Source organism: Hyaena hyaena, unplaced genomic scaffold (genome assembly GCF_003009895.1).
Source record: "Hyaena hyaena isolate Hyena2069 unplaced genomic scaffold, ASM300989v1 scaffold_11, whole genome shotgun sequence".
NCBI lineage: Eukaryota > Metazoa > Chordata > Mammalia > Carnivora > Hyaenidae > Hyaena > Hyaena hyaena.
The window spans coordinates 4782208-4804702 of NW_024080643.1; the positions used below are offsets into that span (position 1 = coordinate 4782208).

The following is a 22495-nucleotide window of genomic DNA, read 5'->3' on the forward strand; positions in this document are numbered from 1 at the left end:
GTGTGTGTGTGTGTATAAGAGAGAGAGGGGGATTGAGATTGAAATATATCAATATACCCATTCACCCATCCACTTATGGAGTTTGTAACATGCTCTACAAATATCTTACACATGTTTTGTTAAATTTGTTGACATCTGATATTCTTTTTATGCTGTGGCAAATATATCTTTTTAAAATCCCATTTTCACTTTCTATGACATTAGAACTTATATGCTGTTTCTATTATTTTAACAGTTACTCTAGCAAACAAAACATAAACACACTTTTTAAGGCCAAAGTTAACCAGCACTCCCACTCTTTTCCAAGATAATGCAAGGATCCTAGAAAACTTTATCTCACTCCTGACTCATGTATTTGAATTATTGTTCAACTCCGCAAAACTTTGGCATTGTTTTATACGGCTAGTGTTTATGTACATATACTCATTTCTTCTCTTTTAATTTTTAACATTTATTTATTTTTGAGAGACAGAGGAAGACAAAGCATGAGTGGGGAAGGGGCAGAAAGAGAGGGAGAGAGATGCAGAGCTCCAGCTCACAAAACTATGAGATCATGACCCGAGCCAAAGTCAGAAATTTAACTGACTGGGCGCCTGGGTGGCTTAGTCGGTTAAGCGTCCGACTTTCGCTTAGGTCATGATCTCGCGGTTCGTGGGTTCGAGCCCCGCATCGGGCTCTGTGCTGACTGCCAGCTCAGAGCCTGGAGCCTGTTTCAGAGTCTGTGACTCCCTCTCTCTCTGACCCTCCCCTGCTCACGCTGTCTCTCTCTCTCCTAGAAATAAATAAAAATATAAAAATAAATAAATAAATAAAAAGAATCTTCATTTCTTTTGCATCTTAGATCTTCCATCTGTGGTCATTTCCTTATTCTGAGATATAACTTAGAATTTGCTTTAATATGGATCATGGCAAACTCACTCTTTCTGTTTTTGTTGTTTGGAAAATGTGTGAGTTTTTCCCCCCCTACTTTCATTTTTTGAAAGATGTTTTTTCCTGGAAAAAGTATTTTATTTTTTTAAGTGATTTCTTCCTCTTCTTAAAAAAATTATTTTTAAATTTATTTATTTTGAGAGAGAGAGAGTGGGGGAGGGACACAGAGAGGTAGAGAGAGAGAATACCAAGCAGGCTCTGCACTGTCAGCATGGAGCCCCAGGTGGGGCAGGAACTCAGGAACCATGAGATCATGATCTAAGCTGAAATCTAGAGTTAGATGCTTAACTGACTGAGCCACTCAGGCGTCCCTATTTTATTCTATTTTTAAAAGATTTTATTATTAAGTAATCTCTACACCGAACTTGGAGCTTAAACTTCCAATCCAGAGATCACAAGTCATATGCTCTACCAATTGAGCCAGCCAGGCACCCCTGCAAAAAGTATATTAGATTGACAATTGTTTCTTCCAGTATATGGAAGATATCATTGCAATGTTACATGCCTTCTACTATTGCTGATAAAAGTCAACCGTAAATTTAATTATGAATCTGCTGGAGGTAATTTGTACTTCTACTCTGATGCTTTCAAGATCTCCTTTTTTGTCTTCAGTGTTGCCATAATGAATAGTGAATCTATAATTCACTACCGTGTGTCTAGACATGGATTTTTTTTAATTTATCATACTTGGAATTTGTAGGCTTCTTTTTTCTGTGGATCAATGTCTTCCATGCATTCTAAAAAAATTTCAGGCATTATCTCATCAAGTATTATTTTTGCTCCAGTCTCTCTTCTTCTCTCTTATTCTTGTGAAACTGTGATTAGGTTTGTGTTAGATCTTTTAACTCTTTCCTTCACTTTTTCTTGAATCTTTTGTCATATTTATAATCTTTTTGTCTCTGTATTCATTTCCTTCGAGGATAATTTTTTTAGTAACTTCTGGTTTTCAGATTCTTCTTGTTTAATCTGTTAAACCCATCCAATGAAATTTCCATTCCAGTTTTTGTGTTTCATTTATAGAAGTTGTATTTGGTTCTTCATATTTGCTATATCATTCAAAAGTTATTTTCCGGGCAGCTAGGTGGCTCATTGGTTAAGTGTTCAACTTTGGCTCAGGTCATGATTTGATGGTTCATGAGTTCCAGCCCACATCAGGCTCTGTGCTGAGAGCTTGGAGCTCAAAGCCTGCTTCCGATTCTGTGTCTCTTTCCCTCCCTGCCCCTCCCCTGCTCACACACACACACACACACACAGGCACACACGCACACACACTTTCTCTCTCTCCCTCTCTCTCTCAAATATAAATGAACATTAAAAAAATTTTTTTAAAAAGTTATTTTCCCCAGGGCACCTGAGTGGCTCAGTTGGTTTAGCATCCAACTTCAGCACAGGTCATGATCTCACAGTTTGTGAGATCAAGGCCTGCGTCGGGCTCTATGCTGACAGCTCAGAGCCTGGATCTGCTTCGGATTCTGTCTCTCCCTCACTCTCTACCCCTCTTCTGCTCTTGCTCTGTCTCTCTCTCTCAAAAATAAATAAACAAAACATTTTTAAAAATTATTTTCTCCTACACTGCAGATATTTTAAATGTCTCATTTCTTTAAACAAAATGAGCACAGTTGTTTTAGAAACAAAGCCTGATAATTATAAAATCTTTATTGCTATTGCATTGTGACTGCCAGTTATTTCTTGAGAATTGTTTCCTTGTGTACTAGTTATTTTTTACTGTGATGAATCATCACAGTTTTCCCTTGAAAACTAATTGTGAGAATTATTTGAAACCTACATTAAAGATAGAGTCTACTAAAAAAGGATTTGTGTTTGCTGTAAAAGGCTTCCTAGGCATTACTAATTCCAAGCACTTTCAACTATATTCACAGCTTGACATTTGGGGGAAGTTTTTTTAGGTGGTATGAATCCAGCCTGTACATCCATCTAATAACCTAATATTGTGATTGTAATATTTCCAAGATGGGCAATTACTGCACCCCCTTCTTTTCTCCGTGTCAATGCAAATTTCCTGCAGTATTCTAAGACTTGGATTGGTTGAGTTTCCTATATGGCCCTGGCTTTATATAGGGAAAGAGTGTCCCCACCTGGGTGGGCCCTAGATTTTTGACTTCTGAATTGTGCGTCCTTCAGGGGCACCTGGTTTGGCTAAAGCTCTTTTCTGACACTTTCGGCATCCTCCTTACCTTTCTGGGTATATGCTCTCCCTTAGAGTTTGCACGTGTACATCTTCACTATCTTGTCAGTTACCTGGTATTTTACAGAACTTGATTTCTATTTTGCCTGTTACTTTGAGTCTTTTTTGTTTTTAAGGCAGGGTCATTTCCTAGCCTATCGTATTATCATAAATGGAACTCCTATATGGATTGTGAAAAACAAATCAATATAGAATAGTTGTTAATAATACAGACTCTAGAGTCAGACTGTCTGGCTTCACATCACGGATCTGGGCTTTCTCTGTTGCATGATATTGGGCAAGTTACTTCACTGTGTTTCACTCTCCTCATCTTTAAGCTGAGGAGGATAAGTATTTTCGTCAAAACCCAGGGAAGGCACCTGGTGTACTTTCTGACTCTTGATAATCACGTAGTAAGTGTTTCTATCATTGTTATTCCTTCTCTATTAGAATCAGTAAGAGAGAAAAAGTGAGAAATGACAAGAGAAAAGAAGGTAGATGATAACCTGATATGTGAGCTTAAACTGTATGGGAACAGGAAGTGGGAAAAATGACAAAAATCTGGGAGAAATAATAAAAAAGAGGTTTTATTAAGGAAGTCTTGATGTATGTTACTCAATATAATTCACCCTATTTTCATCTCCAAAAGATCTTCAGGGGCGCCTGGGTGGCTCAGTCAGTTAAGCATCCGACTTCAGCTCAGGTCATGATCTCGCGGTTTGTGGGTTTGGGCCCTGCGTCAGGCTCTGTGCTGACAGCTCAGAGCCTGGAGCCTGTTTCAGATTCTGTGTCTCCCTCTCTCTCTGACCCTCCCCTGCTCATGCTGTCTCTATCTCTCTCTCAAAAATAAATAAAATATTTTAAAAAAAAAGATCTTTAGTAAGGACCTACATTACTTTTCAATGTTTGGTTGTTTTTTGTTTTTTGATTTTTTTTGCTTTTGGAAGCAGGTTTGTGTTTCTTTTCTATGTAATACTGTACCAAGACTGCTTTCTAGGTGACTCAATCTTATTCTTAGATATTTACCTTACAGGAGTAATTTCAACACAGGGACTGCTGTGCTTAACAAGCATCTCACTTGCGTAAGTAATCTGTCTGATACACAGCAGGCACTCAAAAAAAACCAAACCAAGACAAGTTGAATAAAATAAGTGAATGAAATTCTGGCAAATTTTTAATTAGAAAGGAAGACTTAGGGGCGCCTGGGGAGCTCAGTCGGTTGAGCCTCCCACTCCGGCTCAGGTCATGATCTCACGGCTCATGAGTTTGGCCCTGCACTGGGCTCTGTGCTGACAGCTCAGAGCCTGGAGCTTGCTTCAGATTCTGTTTTCCTCTCCCTCTGCCCCTCTCCCACTTGTGCGCCCTCTCTCATTCTCTCTCTCAAATATAAATAAACATTAAAAAAAAAGAGAGAGAGAAGAAAACTTAGATGTTAGGCCTTTGTAACACCAAACATAGCGTGAAAGGTGATGTAAAAATGTAATGATGTTTTACTAGTAGCATTTTCTAGTTACAATAAGTGAAATTGATGAGGGAAACAAAGGCAAGAGAAATGTAGCTTAAATTAAATTTCTTTAGGGCTTGTGGCTCACGACAGACACCTGACACATGCAGAGTGTGACCTTCCTCAAGGCACTCACGGCCGTCTTAGTGCCTTAGTGGTTATGTTTTATTAAAAGACTAAAAGTAACCTTATCTTAACAGCAGCTCACGCCTCAAGGTCCTGAAAGCCTTGCTTCCACATCCCTTGGAGACTTACCCTATCACTAACCCCCAGTAATTAAAAAGCATATAGTCAATTACTCTTCATGACCCCAGCACAGCTCTTTCTGCCCATAGGTCCTATCCCTTTGCTATATTAAAATCACCATTTTGCACCAAAAACTCAAGAATTCTTTCTTGGCCATTCGCTCTTAAAACCTAAAACTTTCAGATTTCATCAAAACTGCTGAGTATAGAACATCTGGAAAATATTAAGCAGGGTTTCTCCATGTCTTCACTATTGACATGTTTCTGGAGAATTCTTTATTGGGTGTGTGTCTGTAGGTATGCATTGTAGGATGATCCGCAGCAAACCTAACCTCTACCCGCTAGATGTCAGTAGCACTCTCCACCCATGCACCCAGCCTAACAACCAAAAATATCTCTATTTATTGCTAAATATCCCCTGAGGGGCAAAATCCCTCCAGGCTGAGAAACACTGTAATAAAGGAATTACAAAAATCACCTGTAATCCTCCCATCTAGAAATGTAAATTTTTTGTTTATATAAAAAAACCCCTACAAAACAGTCACATTGATCTTATCATTCCAGAGCCAGCTTATTTTCCACTCAGTAATACACCCTCAACATTTTTGTTATGTAATATTCCTCTACAGCATAATTCTTTTGGTAGTGCGAGTACTTCATAATAAAATAATCCTAATTCCTCCTTCCTCCCTCCCATCCCTGTGTCATTGCTGTCCTTCATTTCACTTCTAATAAGCACACACATACACAACACTATTATTTTCAACAAAATGTTTATTATTAGATCACTAAAGAATAAGGAAACGTTTTTATTTCACTTTAACTTATTCCTTCTCTAATGTTCTTCCTTTCTCTATGTAGACCCAAATTTCTGACCTGTATCATTTTCCTTCTCTCTAAATAATTTCTTTTAACATTTTTCCCCCAAGGCAGTTCTATTGGCAATAAACTTGCTCAATTTTTATTTATCTAAGAAAGTATTTCACTTGACTCTCTTCTTGCTTGTGTGGTCTCTTCACATCAGAAGAGAAGTCAAATGTGATACTTTGCTCTGTATAGGTAAACTGTTTTTTTTTCCTCTGGCTTCTTCAGGATCTTTTTTCTCTATCCTTGATTTTCTATAGTTTGAGAATGATATGTAGTTTTTCTGACATCTATCCTGCTTCGTGTTTGGTCTGAGATTTGACATATAACATTAATTCCAGGGAAATTTTCAGACATTATTGTTCCAAATACTTGCTTCTGTTCCTTTTTTTTCCTTTTCAGATGTTCATTACATGTATATTACACCTTTGTAGATGTTCTGCAGTTCTTGGATATTATTTCTGGGTTGGTTTTTTTTTTTCAGCCTTTGTTTTCTTTGTGTTTTAGTTTTGGAAGTTTCTGTTGAAGTATTCTCAAGCTCTCTGAGCAAAGAGTTGTCCAGACTACTAATAAGTCCATCTAAGTCATTCTTCATTTCTGTTGCAGTATTCTTTATCTCTAGTATTTTTTTGGTTTTTTCCCCCCTTGGGATTCTCATCTCTCTGTTTCCATTGCCCATCTGTTCTTGCATGTTGCCTCCTTTATTCAGATAGATTAGACCCTTTGCCGTATTAATCCTAATTGCTTTAAATGATCAGTCTGATGATTCCAACATCCCTGTCATATCCAAGTCTGGTTTTGATGCTTGCTCTGTCTCTTCACACTTTCTGTGCTTTAGTATGTGTTTTTAAGTTTTTCTGGATATTTGGGCATGATTTACTAGGTAAAAGAAGCTGCCCAGCATTGGTGCCCAGGAAGGTCGCTGCTTGTGGGTTTCCGTTTCCTTCAGTTGTTTGTGATTCTCTGTATTTGCCCGCCCCTCTCTAATTCTGAGGGCAGCATATTCCCTGGAACATCAGTTCTCTTGCAGGTCTAGGAAAGTGGATAATTTTCCAGTTTGTTCAGCTTTTTCTTATTAGGATCTACTGCATAATTTTTTAATGGATGCTGGTATGTATGGACATGCTACAGTTTTACAAAGCTAACTCTGCAGTATGGGGAATTTTGGTTGTTTCAAATAAGGCTACACTAAATATATTTGATGATTTCCTTAGATCAGAATCTCGTGAAGACAATCGCATCTAAAGAGAAAGTGTTGAAATTTGGTGCTGTCCACTGGCAGGGTAATGGACTTCAGTGATTTCTTGTCTCGTCCTCACGCACTAAATTCTTTTTACATAAGAACGTCTGCATGGTCTATTCTTTTTTTATTTTTTTTTAATGCTTTATTACTTCTGAGAGAGAGAGAGACAGCATGAGGAGGGGAGGGTCAGAGAGAGAGGGAGACAGAATCCGAAGCCGATTCCAGGCTCTGAGCTAGATATCAGCACAGGGCCCAACGCGGGGCTCGAACCCACGAACCGTGGGATCATGACCATGACGCTCAACCGACTGAGCCCCCAGGCGCCCCCCAGAGGGTTCATTCTTGAGCAGAGAAAAGTGCGGACCGCGGTGCTCTCCATTTCTGGCCCTCTGCCAGGTAGAGGGACGCCTGCTGTTAGGGTTTGGTGAGCCTCCACATGCAGGGGGCGCTGTAGAATCTACGGTGACCCGGGAAGAACGGGACGCCGCTCTTCCCCCAGAGGACGGTCTGCCCCGCCGGTCCCCGCCCCCTCCGCAGCCGCCGGTTTGGGGAAGTGTTTCTAGGAGACGGCGCACGCCGGCTGCGCCTGCGCGGTTGGCGCTGCCAGGGGGCGGGCTGACGGGCCGGGCTGACGGGCCGTGGCGCTGGGCCGCGGGTGGATCCTGCCGGGCCTGGGTGGAGGCGTCCGCTCCATGGTACGCCTGTGAGGCGGGCTGCCGGCGGGCGTCGCCTCGAAATGGAGCACATCCGCACGACCAAGGTAGTGGGACGCAGCGAGCTGTTCGCCACTGGCCGTAGTCTGAGCCGGCAGAGGGGCGAGGCGACGGGAGCTCGGCCGGCCGGGCCGGGGCCGGGGGCCGGCGGCGCGCGGGCCTGCCCGGGCCTAGGCGGGGAGGGTGGGGCGGTTGGGGCCTGGGGTGGGTGCGGAGGCCCCCGCACCTCCGGGAGTGGCACTCTCGCTTCCAGTGCTTGGTGTCGGGGTGTGGATGGTTTGGGCGGCTGCGGACTAAGTCCCCTGAGATCGGTCGCCGCCCTCTCAGCGCTACACTTCGGGGGCGGGGGGCGAAACTGGGGCCGCTTCAGCTTCAGCTGCTTCAGCCAGCAGTTCGCCGCACCCCAGGCCGGAAAACGGGGGGGGGGGGGGCGTCAGATCAGCGTTCCGGTGCCGTGGACGCTCTTCCTGGTTCACGTTGAGTTGCCCCGTGTCACAGACTCCTGATGCAAGTTGTGGAGACGCCGCGATCTGCGCCCTGCTCCGCCGCGCGTTGTCGTCTGGGCTCCGGTCGGTTCAAGTGGGCGTCCCGTCTCTGCGCTTCGCAGCTTCTTTGTCTGTAGTGTGAACGGTTCAACAGAGGAGTTCCGGGGGGGGGGGGGGGGGGGGGGGGCGGCGGTGAGGGGAAGTGCATGTGTTAAAGTGTCAGATGAAACCCTTTTTCAGTTGAGCTGGTTAAATCCTGTGCTTAACATTTGGATGCGAAAGTCATTTCTTTTTCCTTTTCTTTTTAATGTTTTATTTATTTCTAGGAGAGAGAGAGAGCGTGAGCAGGGGAGGGTCAGAGAGAGAGGGAGTCACAGACTGAAACAGGCTCCAGGCTCTGAGCTGTCAGCACAGAGCCCGACGCGGGGCTCGAACCCACGAACCGTGAGATCATGGCCTAAGCGAAAGTCGGACGCTTAACCGACTAAGCCACCCAGGCGCCCCCGAAAGGCATTTCTTTTTAAGAACACACTCGTCTTCTTGTAATTCCATTACACATGCTGAGACTGAAGGAAATGGCAGCAGAATACTAGCACATTACGTTACCAGCAGTCAAGTTCAGCTTCAACCTTGGGAGGGAGAAAAACCGAGAGAAGGATTGAGGAACATGATTTTAAGATCTCTGGGAGCCTAACAAAATCAGGGAGAGGACCCACTGTGAATCCTGACTCTTCGTGTCTTCCTGAAACCATTGTTGAGTTACCGCGCACCCTAAAGTTAGGATTCATTTAGAAAAACAGCAGACGTCCATGATCTCCTCCTGTTCCAAGGAGAATTTGAGGTCACTGCCGTTAAAATGTTTCACAAACGTTTGCGAGGTGTCACCGATTTTGGTTGGGGCTTGTTTTTAACGTTGCATATACTATAGTAAAATCGAAGATGCTAAAAACTAAAAAAAAAAAAAAAAAAATCTTTCAAAAAAATCTTAAACATTTTTTTAAAGAACATGTATTATTGAGAAACAGTAACAGAGCGTGAGCAGGGCAGGGGGGAGAGGGGCAGAGACAGAGGGAGACAGAATCCGAAGCAGGCTCCGGGCTCGGAGCTGTCAGCACAGAGCCCGACGTGGGGCCTGAACCCACTAGCGGTGAGATCATGACTGAGCTGAAGTCGGTAGCTCAACCAAGTCACCCAGGCGCCCCTCCTTTTTTTTTTTTTTTAAGAGAAGAATGGATAAAATAACTCCATAATCCTTCAAGTTGCTGGCACTTAAAGTTTGAAAATAGAAGGCTAATTAAGTAAATAACCAAACTGGTAGAAAATGCAGAGGTGGAAAAGAGGAGGGTGTGGGTCAGATCAGGTTCATGTCCTGGTTCGGACTATGTATCATTACATAGTAGCTTTTCACAGGGAGCCGATGCTGATGGCTTAGTGAGGTCCTTCTATGGCTTTTTAGGAAGCAAAAGTTAACTTTCTATTAAAATTACTTCTCACGTTGGTGGTGTTTTATTACTTTGAATTATTTTTCTAGCATTTGACCACCAATACTCTGGAATCATCTTAAGTGGCTGTAGGGAGACTGCATTTAAACAAATATTTACCAGGTCCCAGTTACATGCCAGGCACAGGCACTCCAAATAGATTTGGAGCTCGTGCTACATTCTGATGATTGTGTTTACTCTAATATTTTCTTAAATTGTGGCTTATTCTTGAAATATTGATATGAGCATAACCTATTGCATTCTTATACCAGTGTGCTTAGCCTTCACTTGAACATGGTTAATTTACTGCAAAAATAATTGTATTTCAGAACTAAAAATGGATGGTTTTAAGTTTACTTAGGTGTTTTGGACTTGATCACTATGATCAAGAATCGACTGTAGTCGTTTGTGACTATTGTCTTGTTCTATTTTGAGACAGCTGTATTTGAAAAGTAATAATGACCATTTCTTGAGCAACTCTACGTCTGTAGAGCCAACTGTGCTGTAGTATTACTTTACGGTGTTTACAATTTCACAAATACTTTTTTTGTACAAAATTGTGGCTAATTTCTTAAATAACCTTGCCAGTTGAGCACATTATCAACCTTTACAGATGAGGGGATAGGCTGGGAGAGTTGAAGTAATCTGCGAGATTGAATAATCTTGATAGTTGAGTAGTCTCACGAAGGGTGGAGTTAAGATTGAAACCAAGGTTTTCTAACTCCAAAGACTACACGATGGTTTTTCTTCTCTAGTTTTAGTCTAATTGCTAAAATGTATTAACATTAAATCAGAAATGAATCTAATAGTAATCTGAAGAGCTTTTTCTTCCCCAAATCTCTTTTTGACATAAGTAAATAATATGTGGCATTTTTTTTTGTATAGTTTATGGTCATTGTGAGGTTTGTTTTTTTTTTTTTTAATTGCTTACTGACCAGAGACTGAGGACTGATTAAATGGCTTTATAGCTGTAAAATTCAGGAGTATCATCCTATTTTGGTGACATTTGGTTTACTAACTGTATCACTAAAGATGTCAGGTGTGAATTTGGATTTCGGAAAGGCCATTTCCAAGCTCTGCCTATCACTTTGAGCCCTAATTTTGCCATGATGAGATAGTGTTGCCAAGAAACAATGGGAAGTGCACAGAGACAGTTCTTCTTTATAGAGCCTTTCTCCTTTCCCTGCCAGGCTCCAGCGCTGACGTCATCTGTTGATATCGAATGATAGTATGCTGTTTGTGAATGGAACTTTACAGAACGTAGTGGAAGAATGTTTTCCTAAGCTATATGTGGAAGATTGCTTTCTAGAGTTTAATCAAGATTGGAACATCCTGTGAAAATCCAACCCCACTAGGGTTCAAGTGAATTATTCCAGAAGTAATGCCTAGCTTGTTCTTAGCTTGCTCCCCATTTTTGTCATTAAAATGTAAGATCATACATGTATGTATACAAATATTTGTTGTCAGTTACAAAGAGGGAAAGATATGCAAAACTAAGAATGGCTAAGAGCCCGTAGATTGAGTGGAGCAATCTTTTCCCCACATAAAATGCCATTTTGACTCACTAATATTATCCTATTAGACAGGAGAGAAAACTGCAGCCTGCAGAGGATTAAATCACTTGTCCTGACTCTGGCAGCTAGCTCCACTGACGAAGAGGCGGAGCTGGAAACATGAATCCAGATCTTTCTGATCCCAGTCCTGTTCTCTTAACCGTAATACTCCTCTGCCCCACAGAGTAATTGTCTAATCAATTTGGATAGTGAGGTGGGTCAGTGCAGGTAGAAATGGAAGGAAAGCAGGGGGTGGAGGAGAGGGACTTGGGTGGGAGGTAGGACTCTGTCTAGGAGGCAACCGATTATGAGGGTCTAGGGTCAGGGAAAAGGTCTGGTCCAGAAGAATAGACTTGGGAGTTGTCCGTATTTAGGTAATCATTGATTTTTTTCTTTTATGGGTGAGTTTATGCAAGGAGTATACGCAGAGGCTCTGTGGAGAAGAGGAAGGTTAGGGCCCTGGAATCCTTACAAAGCAGAGGAAGGAGGAGTCCCGAGAATGAGTATTAAGGATAAAATGGGAAGAGGCAGTCACAGGAAGGGACCAGTCTTCGCCATCCTAATTTCCTTCTCTGTTCCCTCTTCTCTGTTCTCTCCTTTCCTTTGGGCTTGGTACTATTTTAGGTACTGGGGAAGCGGTGGTCAGTACACCAGACAGAAGTCCCTGCCGTTATAAAACCTGCCTTCTAGTTGGGGAAGACATAACAGTAAACAGAGTTAGTTAAGTCAAATACATAACACGGTAGACGACAGTGAATGCTGTGGAAAGTGCCAGGGTGGGGTGGAAAGTGCCAGGGTGGGGTTGGGGGCAGACTGTTGTAAATAGGGTAGTTAGGGCAGTTTTTTCAGAGATAGTGACACTTGAGTAGAGACCTGAAAGTGATGAGGGAGCAAGCCGTCTTCACAGGGACAGGGGTTGGGAAGGGGTGGCCGGGAGAGTCCCAACCGAGGGAACAGCAAGAGCACAAGCCCTCCCCTGGGCGTGCCTGGTTAGTCAGAACTAGCGAGAAGACCCGTGTGGCTAGGTTAGAGAGAGTGAAGCAGAGAGCACTGTAGTGCATTAAAAGTTGGGAACGGGGACACGCCTTGAAGGCCAGTGTGAAATCTTTGCTTTTACTGAGTGAGGCGGGAAGCCGTTCGTGAAGAGTCAGCGGTGTCCAGCTCTGCGGAGAAGCAAAGTTAAGATGGGATTAAAAAGTGCCCTTGGCTTTATGATCCGTGTCATTTGGTGATGTATTCAGCTAGACGCTGTTGTAGGAACGGGGGGTACACGAACAGAGAGAGATGGACAGTCTCTGCCCTTTAGAGGCTTATCTTCCACTTCACCAAGGCAACTTGATGCTCTTTCCTTTTGAAAGATGTCAGAGCGAGGGAGTGTGGCTACTCGGAGTCCCAGGTGGGTGCCTGGCTGCGGGGGCGGCTCACGACAGGTCACAGAAGCCCTGACGGTGCCTTTGCTGCTTCAGTAACCTTGTCAGGTAGTGGTAAAGGTGCGGGACTTTGAGGACGGCCACTGGTCCTTTCTTGTCCCAGAGACCGCTTGGTGTCTGCATTTTCTGGATGAGATTCTGAGTATGTGTGATTCCCTGTGTGTTTCCTTTCCAGCTTTGGAATCAGCTGACATTTGGAATCAGCTGACATTTGAACTTCCTGTTTAGACCATCGGGGGCCCTTTTAGCGCGGGCCCAAAGTGGGCAGCAATTCCCAACTGGCCCTCAGAGAGGCGTGTTGGCATTTCCCGTCCCTTCCATACTGACCAGACCCTCCAGCTCTGCTCTCTCCACTCCCTTTCTTCTTTGTTACTCTTCCTTTCCCCAAAACCTTTTCCTTCTTCCTCACTCTCTCTTTGCCGGTGGTGATCCCGTAATTAAAGGATCTTAACGCCGTTTCTCAGTGCGATTGACCTGGAAGGGTTGTCGTTGCTCCCGAAACACCTGACTGAAAACACTTCCAGAAGAACACGGGGAAAAATCTGTGGCAGCATCTGTGAAGGAGCTTTAAAAAATTTTTTTTAAATGTTTTATTTGTTTCTGAGAGAGAGAGACAGCGTGAGCAGGGGAGGGTCAGAGAGAGAGGGAGTCACAGAATCTGAAACAGGCTCCAGGCTCGGAGCTGTCAGCACAGAGCCCGACACGGGGCTTGAACCCACGAACCGTGAGATCCTGACCTGAGCCGAAGTCGGCCTAACCGACTGAACCACACAGGCGCCCCCTGTGAAGGAACTTTTAGTTCCTTGGTGAAAAAGGGAAATGTGAGGCAGCAGTTTGTGTTGAGAAATTGGCCGAATCTCCATTTTGAAATTTGTTTGCTGATAATTTTAGCAAAGAAAAAGATCTGATTTCTTTTACATTCATCTTAGGATTTGTGTCAAAGAACAGAATAGTCAGTAAATTTTTTCAGAACCTGAAGTTTCTCCAGAGCCTAAAGTGCTAAATAAGTGTTTTGGACCAATGTTCAGATCAGTTTTATTATCTGTCACATCCACATGGCGATTGCCATATTGAGGCAGTCATGTAATGATTTTTCTATTATATTTTCTGATTTGAACATAATTTTGCATTTACTAAGGTAAATAATCCTCAGTTTATTAAAGGCATATAGAGTCTCCTCGCAGATTTACATTTCTTTTTATACCTCATCTCGGTGGGTGGCAGCCAGTCTGACGAGTAACATCTTCAAGAAGCCTCTGTTTCTCTATTGCTTCTTCCTCCTCACCTCGGGTTTGTGATCTCAGGACTCAGGACGGGCTTCCTCTTTATCCTGTCGATTGTGGCTTCTTCCAGGACTTTATCACATCTCTCCCAGGAACCCTTAGGTCACTTCATTAGCCTCTTAGCCGGTCACCCTCCTCCCTTCTCTTCTCTCCTCAACTCTTTCTCCACATTACCATTGGAAAGATCTCAAATCCGTATCTGATCGTGGGCTACTGTGCTTACAACCCTCCCTTGGTGTCCTTTTAGCTACAACATCACAGATGCTCTACCTTAACAGGTGTTTCTTTTTCATCAAATAAATGTTACGCCCCTCCCCTTTTGTGTTCCGTCTCTTCTATTGAGAGTTCTGTATTTTCTGTATATTAAGAAAATTTTGTTGAGCTTTGCTTTCAATATTAAGAAAACATGTTTTTTTTTCCCCACCTGTAGCACACATTAGAGTATTGACTTTGCTTTTAAAGTCCATATTGCCTCCTCCTTCCTTTCTCCATTTGAACTTGACAGTAGTTTATTTTGTTTATTTTTAAAATTTTTTTTAAAAATTTATTTCTGAGAGAGAGAGAGAGAGAGTGAGCAGGGGAAGGTCAGAGAGAGAAGGAGACACAGAATCTGAAGCAGGCTCCAGGCTCTGAGCTGTCAGCACAGAGCCTGACGCAGGGCTCAACCCACGAACCGTGAGATCATGACCTAAGCTGAAGTCAGACGCTTAACCGACTGAACCACCCAGGTGCCCCGACAGTAGTTTAATATAGAGGACAGTCAGGACCCAACTTAACTTACCAGCTTACTAACTTAATAACAGTAGTAATTTTTGCAAGCGTTTGGGCACTTAATTGCTTACTGTTTTTTAAGCAACCTTGGGGTAAAGTAGCTATGTTTATCATCCAACCTTACTGCAGCCCTCAAGGGAGAGATTATTTGTCCTTATTTTACAGATAAAGAAAATGAGACCCAGACAAATTGACTTTGGTTGATAGCTGGTAAATTTTTGTTGAGCGAGTTAGTAAACTCTCTTTCTTTATAATGTATATTTGTATGTATGCTCTTCCTATGTTCTTCATAATGTTTTTAATGTTTATTTATTGTGAGAGAGAGAGAGATGTGCAGAGAGAGGGAGACATAGAATCTGAAGCAGGCTCCAGGCTCTGAGCTGTCAGCACAGAGCCTGACATGGGGCTTGAACTCATGAACCACGAGATCATGACATGAGCAGAAGTTGGATGCATAACCAACTGAGCCCCCAGGCACCCCTATATCTGTGTTCTTCAAAGACGTGTGGTGTATGCATGGCGGGAGGGTGGGGGGGGTGTGTATACGCCCATAATGCAGTTATATATTTTAAGGGGCCACAGTTGTAAGAAGCTCTTTTAAAAAGTGGGGGGACTACACCAGCTGGGACCCTAAATGTTTGGGGAAAGAGCATAGAGAAGGAACCTAGTCTAATGCCAGTTAAGAGCAAGAGGGATTAATTTGGAGTTAAAATTAGAAGGAATACCTGTTGCATAAAGATGACCTGGCGAGCTTCTTAAAAATACAGTTTCTTAAAAAAAATACACACACACACACACACACACACACACACACACACTTATATTCTTGGTCTCCATCTCCTGAGATGACTGAATGTAGTCGAGTGAGCCTTGGGATTTATACTTATATAGACTTTTGGAGATGATTCAGATGAATAGGTAGGCTTTGGGACTTGTGTAGGTAGCCAGAATTAGAGATCTAATAAATGAAGTTTCAGATAATTTTGGATATAGAAATTAAGGGGAATCAAGAAATAGGCTTGGAATGTTCGGAAGAGTTTGTTTTTTTAAAGTAGGATCCACATTCAAAATGGAGCCCAACATGGGGCCTGAATATATGACCCTGAGATAGAGATGTAAGCTGAGATCAAGAGTCAGACACTCGACCGACTGAGCCACACACATGCCCCAGGAAGCGCATTTTTAACCTGATTTTCTGATCTTGATAGACATCAAGCCTGAAAGAACTGTGTAGTGTTACACAGCTCTAGAGGAAGAGTGAGTTTGTCCTAAATGGGTGATGAGGGGGGAGTAGCAGACTTGAGAGTCCACACGTGTATTTAACAACAAAAATAGTTGAACTCTAGTAGTAACTTTTCTACTTATTTTACATTTGTTCATTTAGTTGTAAATTACTGAATGGGTGTCTACTATTCACCTACGATCTAGGGAAAAGGTGGCAGAGAGAAATTAGGGACAGCATAATATTATAATTACATAATCTCTTGGGTGATTTCAGCAAAAGAGACCATGCGTAAATTGTAGGCACCTTCTGTTTCCCCGCTGTGGGAAACTTCTCTGTGGCTGTTCATTTTTGTTTAACAAACATTTATTGTGTCACATGCTATAGTAGTCATTAGGTAGTCAGCCATAAATAAGAGACAGTTCTTGGGGTGCCTGGGTAGCCTAGTCAGTTAAGTGTCTGACTTTGGCTTGGGTTATAATCTGGTCCATGAGTTTAAGTCCCCCCATCAGACTGTCTGCTCTCAGCACAGAGCCTGCTTTGGATCCTCTGTCCCTTTCTTTCTCTGCGCCTCCCCCACTTGTGCTTGTTCTCTCTCTCAAAATAAACATTAAAAAAAATGTATTAAAAAAAAAGAGAGTTTTTGCCCTGGGGTATGTTATAACTTTAGTGGGAGAGATGGACACATGAACAGATGCTTTCATTATATTGTAGGAACTACTCTAATAGTAGTGGAAGGTGCAGATTTTTAGAATATGTAGGCCATAAAATTGGTAGGAATTGGTGATTAATTGAACATTGGAGATCATAGGTTGAGTCCCAGATTTCTAACATGGGTGACTGGATGAAGATGGACTAGTATTAACTCAGATCAGAAATGCAGGATTAGGTACCTATTTGTGAGGGTTGAGGGAAAATCAGTTTCCTCTTTGGTATGTGTAACGTAACTCTTTCGACATTCAAGTAGAGCAGAACACGGTGGGAAGGCCTCCTACCTGAGGAATCGGACTGTCCCTGGTCAGTGCTGTTCCACTCATAGACTGTTACTGGCTGTGTGGTGTTGGGACATTTAACTTCTCTACGTCTCATTTTTTATACGGAGACTAGTACCTACCACATAGGAAGTGTGAAAAGTAAAGAAATAATGTATGTTAAGCACTTACCGTAGTACTGGCCACATAATAAGACCTCAATACTACGTCAGGAACTATCACTGTTATTATATGTAACACAGACAGTGTAAATCGGAAGAGCTTGGAGTTAGGGATTTCGGATGGGGAGTCGTTAACATATAGGCTAAAATAATGGCAGTAAATACGAGCCCCAAAAGAATAGTAACGAGTAGGAGACAGATGGAAGAGGGTTAACATCCAAATGAAAACTGGTGATTGTTTTGCATGTAAATAATTGTGTGCAGAGGATTCGTGCCTTGTCCAGAAATCATTATTTACAGTTTATGATTGGAGCATAAGAAGAAACATTTATGACCTTTTAAAAACCCACAGATTAAAAAACTTCATATGGACTTAAAAAAAAAAAACACCTTACTGTTCAATTAAATAAATGGTAACATCAGCCCCCACTCCCTTTAAACTACTTGCCAATATCCCTTTTTTTTTTTTAATCTTTTCTGAGTAGTGTGTAAAGTGACACGAATTGCTTGAGTAGTGTTGACACTGTGCAGTAACCTTTATTTCCATGTATATTCATTATTCCTCTTCTCTTCTAGCACTTTGCTCTCATAGCTTCAGAGACAGGCTGACGAGATTTTATAGTGTGGGAACCGCTGTTGGCTCTCCGTAGCGCCCTCACGGCCAAGTCTAGCACAATGGAAGGGGGGTGAACAGGAGTTGATCCCATTGTTTTGAAAGTGTTTAAATTTAAGTTTGGATTCAAGGCGTGTTGTATAGTGAAGTTCGAATTTTAGCTAAGGAAGAAACGGTCCTAAACAATGAAAAACATGCTGATCCCCAAGAGAAATCTTCATAGAGGTTTTTAAGAAGGAGGTTTCCCTTTTGTCTGTCAGATCAGCTGTCAGGCCTGAGCTGTACAAGTTAGATCATCTCTCTCTGAGTTTCCAGAAGGAAGTGTTAAAACTCAATTCATTGCTTTAATCATGCAAATACAATTTTCTATCAAAAACAGGTACTTTTATTTTTACATTTAAATTTTAACTTCCTTGGACAGCAGCTGTTAGAAGTAAAAAACCCTGGAATTAAATTTCTTTGCGAGAAGCTAGTTAGTGTTTTACATGGTAGTTATTATATTGGAGATCCTAATTTCATAATAGGGGCATTTGTTTCTTCAGTTTTAGTAAGGAAAAAATATGTGTGGGGAAAGTATAGAATTAATGAGAAAATTGTGAGTAATCTGGTTTCGAAGACACACAAAGAATTACCTACGGCCTACTGTTATAGCTGCAGATTAAAATTTTAAGTTGGTGAGGGCTGTTTTACTTTTTTCCCTTCCCCGTGAGCGTGGACAACAGTAAATACTGTATTTTCAAAACAGTATTTTCCTCCACATTCCTGGCCAACTCTCACCTCACTCCCCAGTGGCAACTCTGTGTGTGTGTGTGTGTGTGTGTCTGTGTCCCCGCGTCCGCGCGCCTGCACACAGCATGCCTGGGTGTTTACTATTAATAAAGAAATACTATGTCCCTCACTGCCTCAGCCACTAGCGAACACAGAGGCAGCATGTGACATAATCTGTGACGGGTGTGACGGGGAATTCAGAGCCAGGAGGAGCTACGAAGCTGAGCCATTAATCAGTTAATTTTCGGATGATTCCGGTTAGGGGACGGTTAGGGGACAGGCATCAAGGAGCCTTGCAGAGCGCTTGGCCCGTAGCCACGCAGAAGAGACGGTCCTAGGCAGTGAGAACGTAAGAGTGAAAGCGCAGAGCTGGTTCTGGGTGCAGTGGTGAGAAGAGTAGAGACTTTAAGTTGGAGTTTGCAGCCATTTAACTGTTTCCTCATTTGATTTTTCTGGTAGTTTACCTCCATGACCCTAGATAATAACCTTATATGTTTATCACTTAACTTGCCAACTTAAATCTTACGGACTCTCGGATACAAAAACTGTTTCTGTTTATTTATACCACGTGCTTCCTTTCGGTTCCACTTAATATTTGTGTTAATGTATTTTTTTTATGGAGTTCCTGTATTGGTTATAATTTTAATTCTAAATAGTACCCAGGTTACTTATGGTATACGTATCCCCCAAGAAATGTGAAAATTGGGGCACCTGGGTGGCTTAGTCGGTTAAGCGTCTGACTTTCGCTTAGGTCACGATCTCGCGGTTCGTGGGTTCGAGCCCCGCGTCGGGCTCTGTGCTGACTGCCAGCTCGGAGCCTGGAGCCTATTTCAGAGTCTGTATCTCCCTCTCCCCTCCCCTGCTCATGCTGTCTCTCTCTCTCCTAGAAATAAATAAAAATAAAAAAATTAAAAAAAAAAGAAATGTGAAAATTAGTGTGCAACATTAAATAAACTCATGTTTTTGGGCAGAAAGAGGAAAAACAATTGAAAATAATCATTTAAATCCTGGATAACAAAGAATTTGTATTACCTTTGAAATGAGAAATAACATCTTTTTTTTTTTTTTTTTTTTTTTTAGGTTGAGCAAGTGAAATTACTTGACCGATTCAGTACCAGCAACAAGTCGCTAACAGGAACTCTCTACCTTACAGCCACACATCTACTATTTATAGACTCTCAGCAGAAGGAAACTTGGGTAAGAAGAACGTCTGCTGTACTGCTTACCATCCTTATAATGATGGACTTGGCCTCCAGCTGTGTTTTATTTTGGTCATACACAAATAATTTAATCAGTGGTTACCTATTTTCAAATATTTTTCAAAGCCACCTGATCACTTCTACCCTCCGTCCTAATAGAACAAAGATACCATATGGAATGTGGAACTCTTTTATAGGATACAGCAAGACTCTTTTTATCTGCAAAAATAATTATAAAATGCCTACTTGTTCCTTTTAAATTTTAAAAATGTAAATAATATATGTACATGTTTAATGTTTAATAGATCGAATGGCATATTCCCTGGTATTTTTATACCAAATTGCAATTGCAGTGTTTTTTAAATTGATTGATTGTAGATCAAGCAGTATAGTAATGGATATCTTGTATCTATTTCTTCCTGCCCATGTGTCAGAGTCTCTCGGAGGGGATCTGGCTGAGAGTAAAATAATGGGGCTTAGATAAGTGCATATTTCCTTCACAAAGTGTGGCACCTCTCCAAAATAATGGTTTCAGAATATTCTCACTAGAGTGTGACTCGTTATCTGCCATCACCAGCAGTGTTGACATTGTCCGCTTTAAAATGTTTGCCTCTCTGACGGATGTGCAATTGCGATTTTAATTTACTGATTATGAGGAAGTTGTCCTTTCAGATATTTTGGCCTTTAGGTTTCCTTTTCTTTTTCTGTTGGGCTCTTTTTTTTTTTTTTTTTTAAATATGGAACGCTTCACAAATTTGTGTGTCATCCTTGCGCAGGGGCCATGCTAATCTTCTCTGTATCGTTCCAATTTTAGTATATGTGCTGCCGAAGCGAGCACTCTGTTGGGCTCTTTATCCTTTTACGGGCTTTCTAAGAATTCTGGTTTTGAATGTTCTGTTACGTATACGTGCTGTAGACAACTTCCCCCACCGTGTGGCTTGTCTGGTGTGCGTATACGTCTTTGAGCTAAAGTTTAACATTTTAATGTGTTAGATTTTCATTTTTTCTTTTATGGTTTTTGCTGTTTGTGTCTTAAGGGATTTTTAAAGTTATAAAGATTCTCCAGTGTTTTTTCTAAAAGCTTACATTTTGTATTTCAAGTATAAGTTGTTAATGTGTCTGGGAAATATTTTGGTGGATGATAGGACTTAGCGATTCATTTTTATTTTCTTCTCATATGGACGCTGACACCATTTATTGATGGTTTCATTGCATTAATGTGTAGTATCAACTCTGATAAATAAAGTGAGGGCCTGCTTTTAAGCTCTCCAGTCTGTTCTTTTGACATATTGCTTACATTGTACCAGTAGCACATTCCTTTATTGACCCAGATTTTTAATGGAATCTCTCTTTTATTATACTCTTGATTTCCCAGGAAGGACATCCAGTTGATATGTGATTCCAGTAAGTAAGTCAGGATGACTTCCCTGAGGTGTTGATCTTGGAGAAGTTGTATTCCCTGGAGGCCCCTGGAGGGACTAGACCTCATCCCCATGCAGTGTTGGCCAGGAGTTTTCACCTAGCAGAGGCTTATAAAATTATCAGTCATGTCACCATCTGCTCTGTCTTCCCCTCCTTTGTCCATCTGTCCTCGTATCTTCTCAGTATGTTATTCATCTCCTAGCAGTACACCTGGCAGTTTCCCATAGACCTTTTCTTGCAGATATTGGGAACATAGTTTTAGGGGCAGAAAAAACCGTCGGTGTTGTTCTTTCCTGTTACTGTCTTTAAATGCCTTCCTGTCAGTATAGCCCCATAGGCCTCTCCTGAATGAAATCTGTGTAGTATACTAGAGCCACAGAAGTGAACATTTTAAACCTAGAAAGAGACATACCAACTTTTTAATCTCATTTTACAGATGACTTTTCTTTCAAGATCATGTAACTTATTAGTGGCAGAGCCAGGTCTCTTCAGTGTTTTCTTCTTGTAGATACTTTTGGGCCTCAGTAGCTTATCATCTCTTATTCTCTGTTTAGATGTTACTATTAGATCGTTTCGAGTGACTTGGCACAGGCCTGCTAAAATAAACTGTAATCGTGCTAAATGTCAGCCATAAGTCTGAGCTGTACATGCTTAGTGTGTGTTAAGTATTTGTGTTGTATATACTTTTAATGTCTGTAGAACAAATTCTTTCCTCATTAAGTCTTTTTTAAGCTTTTCCTGATTATATTATAAATTTAATCTTGCATGTGAACTTTAGAAAATATATATAATTAATGATTAGTATCAGCATTTAGTATTAAAATTATATGATATGTGTGTATGATATGTAAGTAATCAGCAGTCTCTTACCCTGCCACAGAAAAAGGCAAAAAGCCATTTGGAATTTTTTACTGGAATTATATTAAAGTTTTAGATTAATTTGGGATGAATTTATTTCTTGTCATGATTGAGATTTATCGTTCAGGAACCTGCTCTAACTCTTAAGATCTTTTATTTTCCAGAAAATATTTCTATGAATATTTTTTTTTTAATTTTTATTTTTTTTTAAATTTTCTTTAATGTTTTATCTATTTCTAGGAGAGAGAGAGAGAGAGAGAAACAGCGTGAGCAGGGGAGGGTCAGAGAGAGAGGGAGTCACAGACTGAAACAGGCTCCAGGCTCTGAGCCGGCAGCCAGCACAGAGCCCTATGAATATTTTAAATTAGAGGTTCCCCGGGTGGCTGAGTTGGTTAATGTTGGACTCTTGATTTTGGTTTAGTTCATCATCTCACAATTCATGAGGTTGAGCCCTGCGTTGGGCTTTTTGCTGAGCGCAGAGCCTGCTCTGGATTCTCTGCCTCCTCTCTCTCTTCCCGTCCCCTGCTTGCTCTCTTAAATAAACATTAAAAAAATTCCTTTAAATTAATAGGA

General features: G+C 41.5%; 1 protein-coding gene and 1 non-coding gene across 3 annotated transcripts in view; one reads left to right on the top strand and one right to left on the bottom strand.

The window, feature by feature from the left end:
* The first annotated feature begins 7587 nt into the window (after window positions 1-7587).
* Window positions 7588-22495, top strand: part of MTMR6 (myotubularin related protein 6) — a 38758-nt gene continuing 23850 nt past the window's right edge. For both annotated transcript variants that reach the window (XM_039255049.1, XM_039255039.1), the window contains exons 1-2: window positions 7588-7731; window positions 19524-19640. In XM_039255049.1, coding sequence (XP_039110980.1) covers window positions 7708-7731; window positions 19524-19640 — 141 coding nt within the window. In that variant the 5' untranslated portion in view covers window positions 7588-7707. The remainder of the gene's footprint in view (window positions 7732-19523; window positions 19641-22495) is intronic.
* On the bottom strand, window positions 20374-20480 carry LOC120247761. Its single transcript, XR_005532407.1, has one exon. It is a non-coding gene; the product is annotated as a U6 spliceosomal RNA (small nuclear RNA).